Raw genomic sequence first — 24,482 nt, forward strand, 5'->3', positions numbered from 1 at the left:
TTTATAAGGTTAACCAGGAGAATAAGGGAAAAGCTTGTTTTATTTTAACCTGAAAATAGAAATAATATTTCCAAATGTAGTCAACTCACAATTTTATTAGGGACTACCTACTAGCTGGTGAGTTCCATGAGGGCAAGGACAATCTCTTACCACAAACTGACATCTCCCTTTCCAGCTGTCACAGGACCCTGTACACAAGTAGTGTTTCAATTATTGGATTTTTGAATTTGTTGGCTTTATAGCTGATGGGTTATCTAGGCCAGAATTGTTGGCAAGGGAGCTCCAGTATTGGAAGCTAACTAATGACACTGTTCAAATATATTTTTATATTGTCTCCACTTTTTAGCTTTCCTTCCAATGCAGTGTTGCACATATATGGGATGTTTCCTAACTTTATTAGCCTCCTTCTCAACCCTGTCCCCCAACTATGTGCAGGATGACAACCTTTGTTGTTGCTGTTGTTGTTGAGTTGTTTCAGTCATATCTGATTCTTTGTTATCTCATTTGGGGTTTTCTTTGCAGAGATACTGGAGTAGATTGTCATTTCCTTCTCAAGCTCATTTTATAGATGAGGAAACTGAGGCAAACAGGGTGAAGTGACTTGCCCAGGTTCACACAGCTAGTGAGTGTCTGAGGCTGGATTTGAACTCACGATGGTGAGTGTTCCTGACTCTAGGCCCAGAACTGTATCTACTTACTGAACCACCTAGTTGCCAGGATGACCTTTAACCCTTGGTAAACTGCGGGCTGCTATTTTGGCAAGCAACAAAACCCTATTGAACACAACTGATCTAGGACTTTTGCATCTCCTCATCTTCCTCTTTCTCATCCTTGATCTTTTCTTTTTTTATTAACATGTTCTTCTTTGTTCCCCAGACAGGGGAATCAAAAGCAGATGAAACTTAATTCAATCAGTTTGGAAACTCATTAGCAGCTATGGCAAAAAGTCTGCAAATATGGAATGTTAAAGCAAATGCTTGAAGACAGCATTTTAACTACTGTAGATATTGTGATCGATGTTGGCCTTATGCCACGTTACAATTTTTTAGACCATTTGCAATTTAGACTGTATCCCAGTCTGAATCCTAACTGAAAGGGCAAAAATCATAGGATCAGATGTATATAGCACAGAAAGGGATTTTTGAAGGTCCCAAGTCTACCCATCTTCATTTTGTGAATGAGGAAATTGAAATTAAGTGACTTGCCCAGGATCCTACAGCTACTAAGTGCCTAAGGTAGAATTTGAACTCAGTTCTTTCTGATTCTAAGCCTAACATTTTATCCCTCATGCCACCTAGCAGGTTGGGGTCCTATATAGTCTATAGATTTAATGACTAAGGGAAATTATGTTAAAGGTAAAGGGCCATGCTTAATAATTAGCAATAGAGTTAGGCCTTGGTCTGAGGAGCAAAAGAGGGATTTGGTACCAGCTGGCAATGTAAACAGCAATCAGTCAATCAACGAGCATTTCTTAGCTGCCCGTTACTTGCCAAACACTGTCCTAGGTACTGGAGAAAATACAAAGAAAATCATGATAGTCTTTGCTTTGAAAGAGCTTGTATTAATTCATGGGGAAACAGCATGTCAGTATGTGCAAAATGACCATATGGTAACTGAGGCACTAGCAGGTGCTTGAGCTGATTCTTGAAGGAAATGAGGGATTCTTCAAGATGGAGATGAGGAGGGAGTGCATTCTAGACATGAGAACTGACCAGGATAAAGACACAGAGATGGGAAGTGTACGTTTGGGGAATGGGAATGCTAGTTTGTCTGAACCGTAAAGGGAAAGATGGGCAGTGTTACATAATGAGGACAGAAAATTAGGTTGGGACCAAGTGATGAAAAGGGCCATGAGAGTCAAACAGAAGAATTTATCTTTTATGTCAGCAAGCATTTATTAAGCACCTGCATTATGCTATATTAGAGGCAAAAGGGAATATTTAGAATTTATTGAGTAGGGGGCGGCTAGGTAGTACAGTGAATAGAGCACCAGCCCTGGAGTCAGGAGGACCTGAGTTCAAATACAGCTTCAGACACTTAACACAAAACTAGCCTTGTGACCATGGGCAAGTCACTTAACCCCAATTGCCCTACCTTCCCCCCTCCAAAAAAAAAAAAGAATTTATTGAGTACAAAAGTGACATAGTTCTGTGACTAAGGAAAATCACATTTGCAGTTATGTGAAAGATGGATTAGAGTGGGGGAGAGACGAAGCAAGAGGGACCAATTAGTAGGACGTTGCAGCAGCCCAGGCAAGAGGTGATATACACTGTGGTTGTGAACCTAGCTGATTGGAAAGATGGGTGATGCCTTGGCAGATAGAGTGCATTTTGGCAGAGGAATGGGTTTAGGGGATGGGTTCTATTTTAGACACATTGAGTTTGAGATGCCCACGGGAAATGCATTTTTTTCTGGCACAAGGTTAGGCCCTTTTAATGTGTCCTAAGACAAGCAGCTAAAGCAGAAACCATGAGAAAACCATTTGCCTTTTTTCTTTACAGCCAAGAAAAAGGGATAAAAATGAAATAAAAAATCACTATAGATATTTGTTGGGGGGAAAATGGTTTTAGACACATAGTTTAACGTTATAAACTCAAGATAGCTTATGGATAAAAAGGTAAACTCCTATATCCATCACCTGTCTCTTCAAAAAGATTACATGGAACATCCATCTAGTCAAAAGCAACGTGCTCTCTCTGTTGAAATGTCGTCCAGGTTTTTCCAAGAAGACTCTGGCCTGCATATTTGTCCTGGGATATCCTTAGAAGGCTTTGTCAATGACCAGATGACAGAATCTGTTCAAATTGCAGGGGGGACAAGTTATTAAAACTCTGGGGTTTTTTTCTTTGTAGCATGTTGTTTCTTCCTTCCCCTCCACATCCTCCTCCATCTGCTCAGACACTACCCTGACCCCCAGAATTTCCTCAGCCTCTACCACCAAAGTCCCCTTGGCCTCCTCTATTTCCTCCTTAGCCACTGAAACGATCATCGCTGCCATCGGGCTTGGCCCAATCCAGAGGTACTTTGTTTCCATCAGCCTCCCCCTCTTCCAGTGGCCTCTTTCATGGCTTTTGCATCTTCTTCTGAATTGAAGTCCACAAAAACGAACCCTTTAGACAACCCTATCAACTGAGCTGTAAAATGAATCTTTCAGTGTTTTTTCTGTTTTATCTTCTTATAAATCTTTGACAAATAAAGTTTTGTAGGACTGGCTTCTTGGTGCCAGTTGTCTTCTGGCTCTTGATCTCCAGCCTGATTGTTCTGCTTTCAATTTCTCTCTTGATACAAAAATTTGAGCTTCCTTTGCAAATTCCAAAGAGGCCAGTTAAATTAACATGTGCCCTCCTTTAGGTCAGCCATGGTTGTTTTGGAGCAAGCTAATTGACATTACCTTCTCAAACACCCCTTGCAGACTTTCTTCAGGGGCACTGCAGGCAAAGTTATTTGGCACCAGTGTCTAGGCACCAGATAGCTGGCTTGCTATCATTCCCATTCCAGGAATCATTCTTCCTACCTCTTGAATTCTCATCTTTTATTTTTCTCCCTTGTATAGTCCATAATGAGTGCCTAACCACCAATCTGTTTCTCTTCCATGGTTTTGTCCACATCTGCTTCTGTCTTCAATTCAACATAGGCATTTCCTTTGGGTGTCCCATCCTTGGTGCAGATGAGTCTAACCTCAATTGCATCTTCAAACACTTCCTCGATTTCCTCTGGAGTTATTTTACAAGGCAAATCCTTGCATCTCAATCTTTTGTTTTCTTTTACCTTTTCTAGTTTTATTTTAGAGCCAAAGACTTTGGAGCTATTGAGTTCCAAAGCCTTTTCCATGTCTTCAGCTGGTTGAAATTCCATATAGTCAAACTTCCTGGTGATATCATTTTGGATGTCTGCAACTGTAAGGTATTTTTTTTTTTTGCAAAGAAGTCCATGATACCAGTTTTTAGCTCAGAAGTGGCTTTGTTGAAGTTCATATTACCAGTGAAAAGGCTGATTTTGTACATGCTTCAGCTTCCAATATCTGTTTCTTGGTTGTAGGAGCTTTCTGTTTGCCCATTTCCTTTTTCCTCTTTCCTCATGCTTCTTTGATGAGCACTTTCTCTTCTCTTCATCTTTGTCTTCCTCCTCCTCCTCGGATTTCTTGGCATTTCCAGCTTTCACAAGAGCAACCTTCCTTCTGGCAGGCACATATCCACAGCTTCTTCTTCCGAGTCATCCTCATCTTCATCATTTTCATCACTATCATCTTCTACTTCATCCTTTTTATCCTCAGAATCTTGTTTGGCTGGAGCTGTTCCCATTTTTATGGCTTTGGGTCATTCAAATTCTTCCCCCCTCCTCATTTTCACTGTTTTATTCACATTCACTGCCCTCTTTCTTGGCATTCTTCCCATTTTTTATCCATTTGGTGAGGGGAGGGGGGGTGTGGTGTTGCTACGTTAGCTGGAATGACTTCCTTCCTATCTGGTGTAATGACAGCTTTGGCTGGGAACACCACTTCCTTGGCAGGGGCCACAGCTGCCTTCCTACCAGAAGTCATGACTGCTTTCTTGGCAGGTGAAGTGGTAATAATGACTCTTTTGGCTGGTGACACCTATCTACAAGTGCGGCTGAAAATGGAGAAGAAATATAGAATTATAATCAGGGATAATGGTCTCATGAAGGATTTATAAGGATGGAGGAAGCATGAGTTTGTCCATAGTCAGGCAGAAAGGAGCAAGTATTTGGATTAAAGAGAGAATGAGTATGATTAAGGGATAATCTATTGGAGAAAAAGGGGATGAGATCAAGACCACAGGTGAAGGGGTTGGCCTTGGCCAAGAGAATGTCATTTCATTGTCACTTAGTAAGCATGTATTAAGTACCTTTTATGTGCTGGCCACCATAGTAAGTGCTGGATATACAAAAAGAGGCAAAAGATAGTCCCTTCCCCCAAGGATCTTACAATCTAATAGGGGAAGACAAAAAGCAAACCAAGATTTACAAACTATATGCTGACTGATTGACTTCTGGGAGGTTTGAGGAGAGAAGAGAAGGTGTAGAATGGTTTTGTGGGCAGTTGAATAGTGAATCAGTTAGGAAGTAGTTCAAATCATGCAGAAGCAAGGGCCTAATTGAGATAAGGTAACGTCAATGTGACATATTTGCTAAGTGAAACAGGGGGAAAGCAAATGTTTTCCTGAAGATAAAAGCTATATTTTCTGAAGACATCTATAGAGATGTCTTATAATTGCTTGCATAATTGCATAATTATTTGGGAAAGTAGGGTATTAATTTGAACAAAACTCTAAAATGGTGGTGTTTCTATGGTAAGGGACTATACATACCTCCTTTTTGTCTCCTTATCTTTGTAGCATCTGAAAACTCCCAAGTGCAAGATAAGAAGGCTCCTGCACCTGGCCGCCCCACCTCTGCTGCTTTAGGACAAAATCGCAGTGTGCCAGGAAACAAATCAGGTGAGCCAATCCAGAGATCAATGCCAAATTCCACAGAATAACCCACAAACCTATGGGCTGGACAGGAAGATATAGTATGAACTGGGGATCATGTAGGTCCATGGAAATAAATGTAAATGTCTACCCATGGGTGGGAAAAAAAAAATCAACTTTCCAAAGACAAGATGGGAAGGGTGTTATGGCTAGACCACCATTCACAAGAAAAAAAGATCCACAGTCTACAGATTTACAGATCAGCAGTTTACAAGCTATGGATAAAAAGTATGGAATGGCAATCAAAAAAGCAATGCTAACTTTGGCTGCAATGAGAGGTACTGTCCAAAATGGAGAAGGTGAAGACCCTGTTATAATCTGCCATGTCCAGTTCTGGACACCACTGCATTTTAGGAAGGACATTTATAACCTTGAGAGTGTCCATTGGATTGCAGTCAGGATTATGAGACCTTGGCACCATCTATGTGAGGATCACAGGATGTTTAGCTCGAAGAAGAGATACTTTGGGGGAACTTGATAGATGTCACCTAGTAATTGGGAGACTGGCATGGAAGAGGGATTAGATTTGCTCTTCTCATCACCTAGAAGCAGAACTAGAACTAATGGGTGGGAACTGCCAAAAGGCAGATCTTGGTTCAATGTAAGGAAAAACTTTGTAAAAATTAGATCTATCAAAAGTGGAATTGCTGCCTTATGGGTAGTGGGTTCCCCCTCTATCAGTGGCATGCTGGTTGGCTACTTGCTTGGTATGTTAGAAAAGGGTTTCTTTTTCAGGTACAAGTTGGACTTATTGACTGCAATCCCTTCCAGTTTATGAAATTATGCGCCCCCCCCCGCCCACCTTAAGCACCACTCTCGAAACTTTTAAAATTGGTCACACCATAAGTAAAAGTCTTAAGCACACATTCCCATACGGGTATAAATTTTGCATCTGTATTACCAAACTAAGAGTCATAAAACTTAACCAAAATAGTCACCAAAACATGAGGTAAAGATGAAATAACATTTTGAAAACATTTTTTATTCGTTAATAATATTTTGCTCTCACTGAAAATATAATTAATGAAATGTTAAATTTATACAAGTTTAATACATTTTAATTTATACATTTATACAAGTTATTAAATTATATTTATAAATAATGAAATGAAATTTTAATGAAAGCAATGTGATTAGATATATTGATTTAACACTTAACCGTACTATGATTCAAAGGTCTGCTTATGACTTCAGTCTATTTCAGTACTTGGTTTTTAATTGTTGTCATTTCTGGGAAGATAACTCACAAAGATAGAAATATATATATGTTGTTGTTCAGTTTTATCTAACTCTTTGTGACCCCATTTGGGGTTTTCTTAGTAGAAATACTGGACTGGTTTGCCATTTTCTTCGCCAGCTCACTTGACAGAAGTGGATAAATAGACTCAAAAACCTACTGAACCTCTTCATTTGGAAGATTTTTAAGCAGGTTAACTGGACCTGTTTTTAGGGTTTCTTTTTAAGTGTGAAGATGTGAGAGTTTTTATAGGTGACACAGTTATATCATTTCTAGCAACCCAAAAAGAGGAGAATAAGTTTCCAAGAGAAGAGGGTGTCATATACTGCAGAGCAACAAAGAAAAATGAAGATTGATAAAAGTTTAACGTATTTGACAAATAAGGCACCAGCTGGTAACTTGAAAAAGAATAGCTTTAGCCAAGTGCAGAATCAAAGATAACAAATATAGGAAGGACATAGGAGACTAGAAAGCTATGGTGCTCTTGATGGTGCCCTAGGGAGATTCTGAAGATGTAGATCATAATCCATCCATGTCTATTAATCCTTTGTGGCTTATTCTGTCCCACCAAAACTGAACAGAGAAGAGGGAAAGGCTCTTACTCACCAGACACTGCCCCAGAGTTCACCGCCCCTTTCCAATGAGATAATGTGGAGTGCAAAGTGTGATTATCCTGGGGAGGGGAGAGAGAATTTTCCTTTGTGATGATCCAGATCATGGTTAGTTTATAAACATTTTAAGGGGCTCAACCTCAGTGACAAAATGGAGCAGTTCAGAGCTTGTATGTCCACAACCACAACCAGAGTATGGGAGGGAGAATGTTGTACAGTAAGGGGCAAATGGAGATAGCAGAATTCTGTTGGTGAAAGGAGGATAAAAAGTGATCAATATTCCTATGCTCATCTGCCATGATTGTAGAAATTTGCTATGAATGGTAAAGGAGAGACATCATTATAATAATGTCAAGATTCATCCCCTCAAGGGAAGAGACTAATCTAATACATAACAGGGGGAAACCTTCCTTAGCTGTTTGATTCTAGACATGAGTTATCTGATTGCCAATCATGCAGTCACAGGGCATCAGAAACCAGGTTTAGTATTAACCAAGTGGGAAACTTTCAAATTAAGAAATAGCACAATGGGGAAAGTGAGTCAAGAGGATCCTTCGGTAGGTGATGCTAAGGTCATCCTCTCAACTTTTTCCAGGGACAGACATCCACCATCATGCCTCAGTCCATTTGTGGTCATTCATATTGGGGGTTTTCAGGTTCCTACTTTGGATATCATAACCCCAAACCATTATAAGTATTTCTCCCTCCCACTCAATTTAATTTTTCTTAATTAGTCCTTCTATTATTTTTACATAATTAATTGCAAATCAGATTTGAGGATGAATTTCATGCTGCTTGCCCCACTTTGTAGTGTTTGTCTTAGACATTTGTTGTACTTAAGGCCAAAATTACTAGTTATGGCTCTGTCTTCACCCTCACTGCTCTGTTGAAAAGCAACATAACAGTAGATTGAGATATAGTTGATAAATGGCTATAGCCCTCAAAATGTGAAATGGATAGAACTCATTTTTATTATTTATGTTATTTTGCTCAGTATTTCATTAATGTCCATCTCTTTTATGACCTTTTCAGAAATCATTTTAAATGTTTTTACATTTAGTAAATTGTAAGGAGAATGATGCCCTCCCCTCCCCTTGTTGCATAATGATAGTATAATTTCCCTAAGATTTCATTTGTATACAGCACTTGAAGTGTTCGGTGTGTGTCCTGCTGGGTTACAAAACAAGCAAGCAGTTACACACAATACAAACATAATCTCAGCTCATGTGCTCACAGATTGTTCTGTTTGGCTAAGAGAGAGCATGCAGCATAATGCAATGATAAAAACCCAGTGGAAAAAGAATAATGATAGCCTGATTATAAAGGAAGGTGCTGCTTATGTTCTCTCCCCTCCCCAGGGTAATCACACTTTGCACCCCACATTATCTCATTGTAAAGGGGAGGTGAACTCTGGGGCAGTGAACTCTGGGGCAGTGTTTGGTGAGTAAGAGCCTGTCCCTCTTCTCTGTTCAGTTTTGGTGGGACAGAATAAGCCACATAGTATGAATAGACATGGATGGATTATGATCTACATCTTCAGCATTTCCCTAGGGCACCATCAAAAGCACCATAGTTTTCTAGTCTCCTATGTCCTTCCTATATTGATTACCTTTAATTCTGCACTTGGCTAAAACTATTTCTTTTTCAAGTTATGTTCTCCCTTCCTCCTTTGTTCTAGATAGAAGTTTGTTCACTGATCAACAGTGGATTTGGTGGGACCAGAGAGAAAAAAAGGCAGCTGCAAAACCCTGGAGAACAGTCCCCCTTGGCCTAGTTAGGGGTGGGGAACCTGTGACCACACATGGTCTTCTAGGTCTTTGGGTGCAGCCTTTTGACTGTGTTCAAGGTTTAGAGAACAAGGTCTTTTACTAAGGGGATTTATTCTGTGAAGTTCGGATTTAGTCAAAGAGCCACACTTGAGAACTAGAGGGCCACATGTGGCCTTGAGGCTGCAGGTTCCCCACCCCTGTAGGCTTTCATATTGTATTATTGGAAAGGCGGTCTTGATTTTTTTAGAAAAACTGAATTTCAGCTTATAATCAAGAAAGAGAAGTAAAGGCTGTTGAAGGACAACCTAGGTAGACATGGAAGAAAGAACTGATTTGTACAATCAACAAAAAAACCTGGAATGAGTGTTTTGGGTTTTCCCAGTTCTTCTACTGACTGATCCCAACTCCCCTATGCCTGGTAATCACTTGAAGAGTGGAGGATTACTGGAGAACAAGCAGCTGCTGAAATGACCTTCTCACCCCTGTACTTCAGAGTTTATCCTCCTGAAGCATTTCTTACTTGTCACCTGTGCTAGAAAGGAAAGTTATTTACTTGGGAACCTTTTCTGACCCAGCAGGAAGAACAGTTAGCAAAGTGGAAAGAACTTCTGCTTGGAAGTCAGAATACTTGTCTAAAGTCATAAGGCCCAACTAGCTTTGTTTTTGTTTTTAAGTTTATTTATTTATTTATTTTGCTTTTTTTGGAGGGGGAAAGGCAGGGCAATTGAGGTTAAATGACTTGGCCCAAGGTCACATGGCTAGTTTTGTGTTAAGTGTCTGAAGCCAGGTTTGAACTCAGATCCTCCTGACTCCAAGGCCGGTGCTCTGTTTCGCTAGGCCACCTAGCCTCCCCTAACTAGCTTTGTTTTTAACCTCCTTGAAGCTCAGTTTCTTTATCTGTAAAATGGAGATAATACCATTTACATAACTTACTTTACTGGGATTTTATGAGGAACAAATGAGATATTGACAGTTTTCCATTGTTGAGCTGGTACCCAACTTTTTGTTTACAGACAGGCATTATATTTTAAGAAAAATATTAATAAATCATCTGGTCAGAAGAGGGCAACTCCCACAGGGAAGACACTTAAAAGCAAGTCATTCCATTCATTCATTCATTCAACATGCACTTGTTAAACACCTACTATTCTCAGAAAACTAAACCCTTAAGACATAAAGACAAAAATGAAACAGTAACTACTCTTCAATGGGGATGGGGTGTGTGTGTGCGTGTGTGTGTGTGTGTGTGTGTGTGTGTGTGTGAAGAATTCTACCAAGGAGAAACAGTAGGAGCACCAGCAACTAGGGGAATCATGGAAGTCGTTGAGAAGCAGGTGGCCCTTGAACTGAGACTTAAGAGAAACTAGAGATCCTGCAAGACAGAAGTGAAGAGAGATTACATTCCAGGCATTAGGGACGCTCTATGTATTAGAAGACACTGAGATGGAGAAAGAACCATTCATGAGAAATATTTCGACTGGAAGTTGACTGGAAAATAAAATATGCCAATAGTGTGTGTAATGCACAGGAAGCCTGGAAAGGTAGTCTGGCATCCCATTATGAAGGATTCTGAACGCCAGAGGAGTTGAGTTGCTCTTTTGTCCTAGGGACAATGGAGAGCCACTGGAGTTTCTTGAGAAGTGGCATGTCCAGACCTGCATTTAATGGATGGTCAATTTGTGTAGAGGATAGACTGGAGAGGGGAGAGATTATACTCAAGGAGAGGCTATTGCTGTAGTGTAAATGAGAAGTGATAAGACCCTGGGCTTGGGTGGTTGTGTGAATAGAAAGAAAGAAACAGATGTGTGAGGGATGTTGAGGAGGTGAAATCAGTACCTCACTGGATGGGGGAGGGGACGGGTAGACTGAATGACTGTGAAGGGTCAAGAAGACTCCCAGATTGCAAATACTGGTGACTAGAAGAATAGTGTTGCCCATGACAGAAATAGAGAAGTCAAGATGAGACATGAGGTATAGGAGAAAAAATGATAGGTTCTCTTTTGGACAAACTGAGTTTGAAATGCTGTTTGGATGTCCATATACAAATGCCAAGCAGCTATAGTCTTTATTCAGATATCTCCAAAATCCTTATATCCATCCCTCATCTATATCCTGATTTTAGAGTTTTCTGCCTAAATCCATTAAAACTGTTGAGATAGAGTATATAGAAAAGAGGACCCATGACACAGTCCTGCCATATACCCACACGTGGTAAGGTGTATGATCAAGTGATGAACTAAGAGGAAGACCAGTTAAGAAGCCACTGCAATAATCTAGTCATACGATGGCAGGGCATCAACTAAGCTGGTGGCCATGTGAGTAAAAGAGCCAAATGCAAGAGATTCACCAGAGGTAGAGAAAGCAAGATTTGGCATCTGATTGGTGAGGTGAGATAAAGTAAGAAATCAAGAATAACACTGAGATTACAAACATAGGAGACTAAAGATTGTGGTGGGGTGGTGGTTGTTCAGTCATATCTGACTCTGCATGACCTCATTTGGGGTTTTCTTGGCAAAGATACTGGAGTGGTTTGCCATTTCCTTTTTCAGCTCATTTTACAGATGTGGAAACTGAGGCAAACAGGGTGAAGTGACTTACCCTTAGTCATACAGCTAGTATGTGTGTGAGGTTGGATTTGAATTCAGGTCTTCCTGACTCCAGGCCTGCTGCTCTGTCCGCTGAGCTACCCAGTTGCCCCCAAAAGATTGTAATGCCTATGACAGGTATATGGAAGTTTGGAAGTTTGGTTGAAGAGAAAAGATAAGCTGTGTTTTGGACATTTTGAATTTGAGATGTCTTGGACATCTAGTTTAAAATGTACAATAGTATAACATATGGAAATATGTTTTGTGTGATTGCATGCATATAATCTATATCAAATTGCTTACTGTCTCACTTGGGGGGAGGGGGTAAAGGAGAGAATTTGGAACTCAAAATTTTTTTAAATGAGTGTTAAAAATTGTTTTTATATGGAATTGGGAAAAAACAAAATATTATTGTAAAGTAAAATAAAACACACAATAGGCAATTGCTGATGGGAAATTGAAGCCCAATAGAGAAGTCAGGGCCATTACATATATATATATATATATATATATATATATATATATATATATATATATATTAGTCCACTGCATAGAGAGGATGTTTAAACCCATGGGAGCTGATGAGATCATCAAGAGAGAGAATTTAGAAAGGGAAAAAAAAGGACTCAAGACAGCTTTGAGAAAACCCACAGTTAGAGAGCATAAAATGGATGAGAAACTAATAAAGACTAAGAATAAGGCGGCAAAGAAGAACTAAGAGAAAACAGTGTTTTGGAAAACCCCAGTATGAGAGAGTGCATTCAGGAGGATAATGTGGATGATGTTGTCTAAAGCTGCAGATTTCAGGAAGGATGAGGGCTGAGAAGAGACCATTAGATTTGGCAACTAACAGATTGGTGATGACTAGAGAAGTTTCAGTTGAGAGATAAGGTCAAAATCCAGATTACAAAAGGGTGAGTAGTAAGAGGAAACAACAGTAGAATGAATGTGTAGGAAACTATTTATACAAATTTGGGTATTGATCTGTCCCCCCACCCAGAAAGGGAGGAGAGGCATAGAGTGATAGCTTGAGGGAATAATTCCAAGGTTATTTAAGTGTGGAAGAGATTTGGGTGTGTTTGAATGCAGTAGAGAAGGAACCAGTAGATAAAAACCAGCTGAAGATTGGGGGAGGGAATGATTGAGGTTGCAATGTGCTGAAGATGTTGAAGGATGGGCTCATGAAGAAGGGCCACCTCATTGTCAGAGATTAAAGGAAAGGAGGAGCTAGAGGAAGATGATGTCAAACAGTTGTGAGATGAAGGGATGGGGAGAAGAAGTTTGTGTTGAATGGCCTCATTGAGATGAGGTCCTTAACAGAGAGTAGGTGAGAAGGAGAAGTTTGGGGAACCTTGAGTAGAAAAGAGAGCCTTTCTGGGGGGTAAGATAGAGAATCAACTAGAGGTAAGTAAAAGTGTTGCAAGCTGATGTGAAGGCACATTTGAAGTTGGATGTGAATTTATAATATAACTTAGCATAGTTGTGACTTCCTCCATTTTCATTCAGTTGAAGAATGAGACCTGAGAAAAGGCCACTGGATTTGGCATTTAGGAGATTATTGGAGGGGGCGGCTAGGTGGTGCAGTGAATAGAGCATTGGACGTGGAGTCAGGAGGACCTGGGTTTGGATCCGGCCTCAGACACTTAATAAAAAAAAAAATAGCTGTGTGACCTTGGGCAAGTCACTTAACCCCAATTGCCCTCCAAAAGCAAAAAAAAAAGAGAGAGAGAGATTAGTGGGGAGGCAGAGCCAGGGTGTAGAAATGGCAGGAAGAACTACTGCCTCCTACAATTCTAGAAAACATAACTAAACTAAAACCTGATTAGGAAATCAAAGGGGTGGGGGCAGGGAATCACAATTAGTTCTTGTTCTAGTCTGGGTGGGCATAGGGAAAGAGAAGCCTGTGAACACTAGGGACAGGGATTGGTCAGGAGCACACCATGCATAGAGCATGTTACTAGACTGTAACTTACAGTTCAGTGGGGAGATAAGACACTAACACAGTTATGCAATATTCTGTATTATATTTAATTAAATTACATTAGAGGAGTGTAAAACAAAGTATTATGTGTGGTCCAAGTGAAGGAAGGAAGGAGAGAAAAAAGGAAGGAAGAAAGAAGGATGGATGGAGGGAGGGAGACAAGGAGCCACTCCTCAACACCATCTCAGTCATACACAGATGGGCATATCCTCAACCTTGCTGTCACCCACAAGTTCACCACCTCCATGTTCAAGAATTCTGAAATTCCCTTATCCAACTATAGTCAATTGGCTTTTCACCTCTCCCTCTGCCTTGCCTTCCACAACACTACTTCTTCATCAGCACCATGACTTTCAATCCATTGACCCCTCATTTCTCAACCAGACCATCTCCCCTGTACTGCTCTCTCCTCTTCTCCCCATCTTGATTCCTTGGTGAATCAATTCAACTTTACACTGTCCTGCTCTTAGGCCAGTTATGCCCAACCAAGCCTCAGTCTTGGATCTTTTCCACTATCGTGGCCTTCACTCCTACACGTGCTGCTGAAGGAAGGTGGAGAAAATCACACAACCATTCTTACTGGGTTCACTACCTATTTACATTACAACTGGGCCCTCACTGCTGCCAGGCAATGCTACTCTACTTCCCTTATCAACTCACTGTCCTACTCTCTGCAGCAACTCTTTCAAATTCTTTCGTTCGTTCTCAGATCTGTGGTCCCCACTATCTCGACTGAGAATCCTGCCTTATAGTTTACAGAATGTATCGCCTCCTCTATCATCCCCACTTTTTCACTTATTTTCAATCTTTCACTCTCTAATGGCTCAGGTACTGCCTACAAATATGCCCATGTCTCCCCCTTCCTGAAAAAAACCTCACCTGATCCTTCCATCCCTGCTGTTAACCTGTATCTCTTCTGTCCTTTGTAACTAAGCTCCTTGGAAAGACAGTCTATAATAGGTACTGCTACTTGGTCTCCTCACTCTCAAGGTCTCGATGACCTTTTCTCAATCCTATTTATCCTATATGTAGCTTACTTTATACACACACACACACACACACACACACACACACACACACACATGTGTGTTTACTTGTTGTCTTCCCCTTAAAATTGTAAACTCCTTGAAGGCAGCGAGTGTCTTTTGCCCCTTTTTGTATCCCCAGCACTTTGTACAGTGTCTGACATGTAGGTACTAAATAAAAGTTTATTGAATTTATTGAATTGAAAGAATTAGCATACTCACAGTCATTATCATTGCACTGATGTGTTGTAGAAAGACGAGATTTACCTCTGACCTGAACTTCTGAGGTGTAGTGCCAGTGCAATATTTACAATGCCTATGGTCACTATAAATATACTGACCATGACTATAAGTATTTCCACATGGTGCTCAATAACAAAATATAGCAGACTCTCCATTTATAGGACAGAACCAAAACATTTATTCAGATACCACAAAACCAAATCCCAACACCAGGAAACTGAATCCGTCATAGCAACATAGAAGTTATTGTACCACAACATAGCAGAGAGCCACACCATCCTTTAGCCTTCCCACAAGCTAATATAAGAGCAATATTTACTCACAAACCTATCTCCTTCCCTGAGTATCCTCTCTCTCCCACTATCTCTCTGTCCCTGACTCCCAGCTTCCTGTGGGCTCTGCTCCACCCTTCAACAAACTCCTCTCGACACAAGTTCCGTGTGACTACATTCAGCCTATTAGGGGCAAGAGTTTATTTTCAAAGCAAAGAAGATCTTCAAATTACCATTATATGAGGTTAAGGAACAGCACCTCTCCTCCCACCTCCACACACCCATAGTTTCCCTTAATAACTTTAGTTGTTCAGTTGTTTTTAGTCATACCCTACTCTTCATTACACCATTTGGGGCTTTTTTGGCAAAGCTATTAGAATATTTTGTCATTTCCTTTTCCAGTTCATTTAACAAATGAGGAGACCAAGGCAAACAGGGTGAAGTGACTCACCCAGGGTCACACAGCTAGAAAGTTTCTGAGGCCAGATTTGAACTCATTAAGATGAGTCTTTTTTACTCCAGGCTTGACATTGTATCTGTCCACTGTGCCACTTAGCTGCCCCTCCCTTAATAACTACCAGGCCTCCAATTTGCCCTCAGAAATCCCACCACTTCCTGTTTGCATGAACATGTGCAAATCATTGAAACCTCATTCTGAGAATCAAAAGAGATAATATATCCAAAAGTAATTTGTAATTCTAAAACACCGTATAAAATAAGCATCTGTTGCTATAGTGAATATAAAGATAAACTTGGCATTTGGGGAATAATGTGATGCTTTAACCAAGCTTTCATATAATAGTGTCCCACAAGGTACTCACTTTCCCATGCATTCATTAAATGCCTCATGAAAACAAAATGCCTGATAGAGAATAAAGTAACTAAAAACTGGAGCATAGACTATTGGAGCTCAGAGATGATTTAGGCTAATCCCTTCTTTTCATGAGGAGGAAATTAAGGTTCCAGTGATAAGACTAAAGTCTTTGAGGTAATGACCTGTGACAGAGTCGAGTCAAAAGCCTAGGACATGAGAGTAAGTGTGGTACTATGGAAAGAGCACCTGCTCTAGAATCAGAAGAGCCGGGTATTTTAAATAACACCCCCATGTGACCTTGAGCAAATTACCTAACCTCCTGGGGCCTCAACTTTTCCATCTATAAAATGGAGATGTTGTCTTAGATGGCCTCTGAAGGCCAGCTAGGTGACCTTTGGCAAATCATTTGACTTCATAGGGCCTCAGTTTCTCACATGTAAAGTGGAGTTGGATTATACCCCCTCCCAGATCCTGTTTAGCTTCAATAGTGCACAATTCAGTAGCTTCAAGAAAAGGTTAAAGATATATTCATGACTGATAGATCCATAATAGGTTAATAATGTTCTGCCATGACCTTTCCCACTTTATGCTTTGATTCACCTCTCTTTCAAAGAAAGATAAAATCTGCCTTTCTCATTTTTCTGCCCCCTTTAAGTATATATGATGATATGAAATGCCTTGATGAGTTACCTCGATTTTTAAAAATTGAATTCCACTGTGTTTTGTTAGGACAGCTAGGTGTTACAGTAGAGTACTGGGCCTGGAATTAGGAAGACCTGAGTTCATTGTGGCCTCAGGCATATACTAGCTGTTTGACCCTGGGCAAATCATTTAACCTATGTCTGGCTCAGTTTCCTCATCTGTAAAATGGGGGTGATAATAATAGATACCTACCTCCCAGGGGTGTTGTGAGGCTCAAATGAGAACAAAGAGCTTAGCATGGTACCTGGCACATAGAAAGTGCTATATAAATGTTAACTATTATTAGCTATTATTATTAGTTTCCTACTGTTAACCTAGGTATCTAGGTGCCATGGTGGATAGAGTGCCAGGCCTGGAGTCAGGAGGACCTGAGTTCAAATATGACTTCAGACACATACTAGCTGAGTGGCCCTGGCCAAATCACTTGACATTGTTTGCCTCACTTTCCTCATCTGTAAAATGAGCTGGAGAAGGAAATGGCAAACCACACCAGTATCCTTGCCAAGAAAACCTTAAAGGGGTCATGAAGAGTTGGACATGACTGAAATGACAGAACAATAACACTGTTAAACTGTAAAAAAAAATGCTTTAATTTGCAAAGAAAGTGTTAGTTGTGTTCAAAGTACACTGATATTTCCATTTACTATGATGGTTATAATGTCTTAAAAACATAACTAAATTATCCCCTGAAATCTTTTTCTCCCGCCCTAATTTTATTCATATTTATCCTATTTTTCAGACCCTCCACCTGTACTAAGAGTTGATGACCGACAACGGCTGGCACGAGAACGAAGAGAGGAACGAGAAAAGCAACTAGGTATCACAGAATCAGTATTTGATCATTGAATTTGGATGGTTTTAGGACTGTGGGCAAGTCATTTAACGCTTCTCAGCCTGCCTTTCAGGGTTTTTGTGAAGATCAAATGAGATAATATTTGAAAAATGCTTTGCAAACTTTTAAGAGTCATATAAATGCTAACTCTTTGTATTAATAATAATAATGTCAAAGTGAGTTACCTTTTAACCTGTAGGAAGAGGAGAATTCAACTTAGGAGACAAGTTTATATCACTTAACCTTAATATAATACTGTACCATCAAGAGCTAACCTTGAGAAGATGGATTTCACCATATTTACCATGACTCTGGATTCCTCTGGGTTTTTTTTTTGTTTTGCTTTCCCCCCTCCCAGTTTATTTATCTTTAGTTTACAACATTCATTTCCACAAGCTTTTGAGTTCCAAATTTTCTCCCCCTCCCCAAGATGGCATGAAATCTAATATAGGCTCTACATATACATTCACATTAAACATATTTTCACATAAGTCATGTTGCAAAGAAGAATCTGGATTCCTCTGTGACTGCGAGCATGACTTTGTTGTCAATGTTATATGAAACATCATGGATATAATACTCAAATGATGAACTGACATAAATAAATGCTGGACGGGAAGTGGTGATTTAGGCTATCACAGAAATACACCGTTTCCCCTCTTACTATGTGTATCAGCAAGCACCCCAGGGTGCCAACACAGGTTCTTAGATCTGCTTTGTTAAAGGAAAGCAACTCAAAATGGGTTAACAAGCTTACTTTAATCAGTCAAATATGTATCGTTTACCTAGTTCAGGGGAAAAAGGTCAGCACCCCGAACTTCAGAGTATACAGACAGAATTATCAAGACAGAGAAACAGATCAAGTAGACAGGTTTCCAAACTGTCCAACCATTACATCCATACCAAATCAACATCTGGGTTTTTCAAAGCCCGGGGGGCTCTCAACAACAGCTTCCCAGAGTCTCATTTGATCAAATCACAGAACACTTCTCAAAGTGAGCCCCAAAGCAAAGCCTCACATCAGGGATAATATAGCCTTCTCCTGGGTCAGAGAATGCAACCACCTTCTAGACCCACTGCCCAATCACACAGCAAGCATCAAGGTGTGGGCATTCCTGAAAACCAAGCCTCCTGCCACAGGCTCCATGTGACCACATTCAGCCTATTAGGAGGCAAAGTATATTTTCAAATCAAGGAAGGTTCTCAGAGTCTCTTAAGCTGATCAAAGGGCCTAAGGGCAGGGAAGATCTTTAAATTTGCATTTCCATTACACTATGTTTTTTTCATCAGAGCTCTGTGTGACTCTAAAGTGACATGTATGTGTACATATGTAAAATGTATGTATGTTTACATATAGATTTATGTGCATACATATACATGTGTGTTATATAATAGACATACAAACACACGCATGCATACATACATACATACATATTGAGGAGGATTGTATCCATATAAGGAGTATAGCAACCAGAAGCAAGGGAGGTAATGGTCCCACTGTACTCTGCGCTGGTCAGACAGTATCCTAGAATGTTGTGCTTGTTTCTGGGTGCTGTATTTGAAGAGAACGTTGATAAGCTAAAAAAAAGAAATCAGATTACTATAACCAGGATGGTGAGGGGAGGAGCAATTGGAGGCAACCTAGATAACCATTTGGGGCGGGGGGCGGAGAAGAGGGAGAAGGAGGCTGGGGAGAGGCAAATCAGCACAATAGCTGTCTAAAAACATTTGAAGAGCATCCGCAAAAAAAAAAAAAGATGGGTTAAATATATTCTTTTTTATACCAAAGTAAGGAGTCAGAACCAGTGCACAAAAGTTACAATGAGCAGGGTAAACTTTAGCTCAGTACTGAAAAACCTCACAATTAAGAGCTGTCTGAAAAACAGGCAGGTGAATTCCCCATCAGAGGTGGTATTCGAATAGAGACTGGATAAGAACCTCTCAAAGATCGTTTAGAAAGACCCTCATACATTTAGGTGACAGATCCTTTCTAATGCTAAGATTCTGTGATTCTAGATAATCTGTAAATTTTTTATATCAAACAGAACCAGTGGGAAATAATAGGAATAGCCAGCATTTATATGGAAACACTTTTAGATTTTTTTTAAACATGCACAAAGTTGTGAGGTTGCATACAGTTATTGCATTGCATAATTAATCCTGATACTTCTCCTCCCCCCTTCCCAAGGCAATTGCAATGTAGCACATTATATAGGGCTTATACGTGACAGACATCTATATTCAAAGATAGATATCATGGACCAATACTAGTCAGATTTCGGGGGAAAAAAACCATATTTTGTTGTTGTTCTGTATTGTTATTCAAGGTTAACGTCACACATTAAAAAATGTTAGAAGGAACATTATCCTTACCCCGATGCCAAAAGAGATGGACCATGGAATGGACTCCCCAGGAGGACTTTGCCCTCTGACCATGTGCATGACAGCCTAGTCTGCAACATGCTCGGTATTTGCCAGCCTGAGCAGTGAATGACACAGCTGGGCAGAAAGATCTGAGTATGCATTGAACACCTTTTCTCCCAAAGAGTAAATGGGAGGCTTTTTGCTTTCTTTCCTCTTATTCTTTTGTCTTCCAGAAAATGTGATCAAGGATTCTATGCCAGCTCCTTCTTAAAGAAAGTGCCTTACCTTAATGTTCATTTATACAAGGTCTCCAACATAAGATAGTCTATCTACCTTGGGAAGATAAAAGGACTGGTCAACATAACTAAGTGGTTCTAGGTGTCTAGGTGCCTCATAAACCGAGGCTTACTTAGGTCACTAAAATCTTTCCCGAAGATGACATTTCCTGAAGCCACTGTATTGTGCCTTAACTCTAGTAAATGTTTCAGTCTGGGAGCATGGCACTTATAACCTCAAACTTCAGAAGGCGGTGCTTCTATGAAAACCTCAATTTCCAAAATCTAGTGTTATGTAGCACCAGGCTGCTTATCAAATATCCATAAACACTCTTCATATTTTGTTTTGTATCACCAGAGATCAGCAGTTTCTACTCCAAGCAACCCCATTCTATCCCGTTTCCATTATGACCACAACTGGACATTTCTTTTACTCCAGAGGGTTTTGTAAGTGCAGAACCCAGTGAATTGCTCAAAGTGAAGAAACAGTAAGCTCTTCATTGTCTATGTGTAGGTTTCCTGCGCTGTTATTAACCTGCATATATCTGAGAGCTATTTTCCCCTTGCTCCTGGTGGGAGAGGTTCAAGCTGCTGAGTTGGTACTGGTACTATTTCTATTTTCTACTTCTCTCTCCTAGCCCTAATATAAGTCTGAGATCCTTCCTCTTATAAATCTCACCCCAGACTGCTGCTGCTGTAGTATGGCTCAGGAATTCACTTAGGAAAAAAAGCAGAGCTAAGTGGCAGCATTGGGGAGAGAAAGTCAAGCTTATTTGGGAAGGGGGAAGACTCTGACTTGAGCAGTTGGATCAAATTAGTTTCTGTGTTGCATTGCACAGGCTATAATGGTCCTCATCTTTAACACAGGTTTGAGAGTTAATCCTAAAACTATTTTCAGTCTAAAATTCAGACCTATCCAAGGAGTATAATAGTCTGGTCTGAGTAGTACAGGTCTAATGCTATTATATAACTTTTGGAAATTACCAGGCATATATATATATATATATATATCCACTGAAGGAAAACCCAAGTAAAGATCCTCTGGGCAACTCCCTAAGGCTAAGCTGCTGAAAAGGTATCCCCATCTATTTCTATTTCTTTATCTATTTATGGAGTCTCCTTATCTTTATATATTTATATATAATATTATATATATTATTATACATATCACATATATATATCTTTATATATTTATGGAGGCTTCTTATCTGAAAATGCCCTATATCCACAAAATCACAAGGTCATTCAACATAACCATCATTGCATATGGGAGTCTGACATAAAGAAGAATTGAAAAAGTCATTTTTTTAAGAGCCCCAAAGTATTCTTAGGTCTTTCAACAATTCAGGACATTCCCTACACTATAATATTATGCCAGGAAAGCGAGTTTCATCTTTGTAGTACACTAGTGTACCATATATGTTTTCTCCATAATTGGACATTACTTAATTTTTTGGTTTTCAAAACCAAAACACCTTTCTTTAAATTATTGAGATTAACCATTTTATTATTTTTAAAATTTTATTTAATCATTTTATTCTTTTTTTTTAATTTTTTTAAATGCTTTATTAACTTCTGATTTACATCGTTCGTTTCCGCCAGATTTTGAGTTACAAATTTTCTCCCCGTTTTTCCCCCACCCATCCCCCCAAAACAGCAGTCCCACAGGATATCCCCACCTCTGATCTGCTCTCTCCCATATTTTCTCCCATACCCATTTCAACTTTTCCAGTAGGGCATGGTGGATCTCTATATTTCCCAATTACATGTAAACCAATATTGATAATAGTATATATATATTTAAACATTTGATTTTAAAACTTTGAATTCCAGATTCATTCCCTTCCTCCCTTATCACCCACCCTTACTGGGAAGATAAGCAGTTCAGTATAGGTTGTACATGTGTGGCTAATGCAAAACAATAACATAGCAGATATATTGTAAAAGACTGACTATATTTCCCTCCCTCCTATCCCACATCCCACTTGTTCTATTCTCTACTTTGATCCTGTCCCTTTTCAAAAGTGGGTGCTTCCAACTTCCCTCCCCCCCAGCCCGCCCTCCCTTCCATCATCCCCTCTCACATCCCCTCCCCCCCTATTCTCCTGGAGGGTGAGATCCCCTATTTAGTGTGTATTTCCCTCCCTCCTCAAGCCAGATTCAATAGGAATAAGGTTGACCCATTCCCTTTTGCCTTCCTATTCTTCCCCTCCATTGTAACCATTTTCCCTTGCCTCTTCTGTATGAGATAGTTGCCCCACTCTGTCTCTCCCCATCTCCTCTCATTATATCCCCCTCACCTCTTAATTTCACCTTTTAAGTATCATCCCTTCCTGTTAAATTGGTCCTATGCCCTCTATCTATGTATACCTGTAAACATATATACACACATTCACATATGTATTCATATGCCTGCATACCCTCATATAAAGACATATATATATATATATATATATAATATATATATATTTCTAATCCCTTCAACTACTGAGAAAAGTTTCATAAGTTACAATTATTGTTTTTCCATGTAGGAATGTTAATAGTTCAACTTTGGCCAAGTGGCTCAGCAAGCAAGAGCACCGGCCTCAGTGCCGGGACGACCCGGATCAAATCCGGGCCCAGACACCCAGCACCACACCCAGAAACAACAACCGGCCGTGCAACCCTGAGCAAGCCACTCAACCCCAATTGCTTAAAAAAAAAAAATATAGTTCAACTTTGATAAGTTCCTTATGATTTCTTTTCCCTGTTTACCTTCTCATGCTTCTCTTGCTTCTTGTATCTGAATGTCAAATTTTCTATTCAGCTCTGGTTTTTTCAGCAAGAATGCTTGAAAATCCTGTATTCCACTGAATGACCATATTTTCCCCTGAAACAGGATACTCAGTTTTGCTGGGTAGGTGACTCTTGGTTTTAATCCTAGCTCCCTTGACCTCCGGAATATCACATTCCAGGCCCTTCGATCCCTCAGTGTAGAAGCTGCCAGATCCTGGGTTATCCTGATTGTGTTTCCACAATATTCAAATTGTTTCTTGCTGGCTGCTTGTAATATTCTCTCCTTAATCTGGGAATTCCAGAACCTGGCTATAATATTCCTAGGAGTTTTCTTTTTGGGATCTTTTTCAGGAGGTGATCGGTGGATTCTTTCAACCTCTATTTTGCCCTCTCGTTCTAAAACATCAGGGCAGTTTTCTTTGAGAACTTCCTGGAAGATGCTTTCCAGGCTCTTACTTTGGTCATGGCTCTCAGGCAGTCCAATAATTTTTAAATTATCTCTCCTGGATCTATTTTCCAGGTCAATGGTTTTTCCCATGAGATATTTCACATTGCCTTCTATTCTTTCATTTGTTTGGATCTGTTTGACAGCATCTTGATTTCTCATAAAGTCATTAGCTTCCATTTGCTCCAATCTAATTCTGAAGCAATGATTCTCCTCAGTGAGCTTTTGAGATTCTTTTTCCATCTGGCAAATTCGACTTTTTAAGGCATTCTTCTCCTCATTGCCTTTCTGAGCCTCCCTTGCCATTTGAGTCAGTCTGTTTTTTAAGGTATTATTTTCTTCAGTCAGGCTGTTGACTCTCATTTCATAATTTTCTTGCATTGTTCTCATTTCTCTTCCCAATTTTTCCTCCACTTCTCTTATCTGCTTCTTAAGGTCCTCTATGGCCTGTAACCAGCTTGTATTTTCCTTTGAAGCTTTTGGTGCAGGAGTTCTGACTTCACTGATTTCCTCCTGTTCCATGCCTTGCTCCTTCTTATCCCCAAAATAGGAGTGTAATGTTGGAATCTTCTGTCTGCTTTGTTTCCTTTGCCTGCTCATTTTGCCACTCAATGATTTGACTTTTGGGCTTTTTGCCACAGTAGGACTCTGCCACCAGACAGGGGAGTTTTCGTCCCAAACGCTGGGGTTTTCTCAGCTGCAGGAGGTATTAGATGGGTGCCCTCTCTGAGGTCTCCACACACTCTGGCAAGCTGGACACACACCCCAGGACCTCCACCCTATACTGCAATCCAGATCCAAGCAGGTTAAAGCAAGAGCGATGACCCCTCAGACTGGTGCTTGGTCCCCCTACACTCTGCAGGCCAGGAGCTGAAGCCGCCAAGTGGCGCTGGCAGGCTGTGCCAGCGTCTCAGCCGTTTCTCGCCCCGGGGGTAAAAGCCATGCACTCCCACTTACTGGGTCCCAAAGTCCAGAATGCACTGGCCTCTCACCTTGTCCTTCACATCTATGTGTTGATAAATCTGGAAACGGCCACAGCTGCTGCTGATCTGGAGTCCCTCTG

General features: G+C 40.2%; 1 protein-coding gene across 4 annotated transcripts in view; it reads left to right on the top strand.

Moving 5' to 3' along the window:
• MAP7 (microtubule associated protein 7) overlaps positions 1-24,482 on the top strand; it is a 239,671-nt gene that overhangs the window by 147,769 nt on the left and 67,420 nt on the right. For 3 of the 4 annotated variants that reach the window (XM_069077289.1, XM_069077286.1, XM_069077287.1), the window contains exons 2-3: positions 5,355-5,456; positions 17,468-17,545. In XM_069077289.1, the coding sequence (XP_068933390.1) occupies positions 5,355-5,456; positions 17,468-17,545 (180 nt within the window). The remainder of the gene's footprint in view (positions 1-5,354; positions 5,457-17,467; positions 17,546-24,482) is intronic. The other variant, XM_069077288.1, reaches the window with a different exon arrangement.

Source organism: Petaurus breviceps, unplaced genomic scaffold, assembly GCF_028583685.1.
Source record: "Petaurus breviceps papuanus isolate PSGF00001 unplaced genomic scaffold, PetGlider_PUasm1.0 90977, whole genome shotgun sequence".
NCBI classification, from domain to species: Eukaryota; Metazoa; Chordata; class Mammalia; order Diprotodontia; family Petauridae; genus Petaurus; species Petaurus breviceps.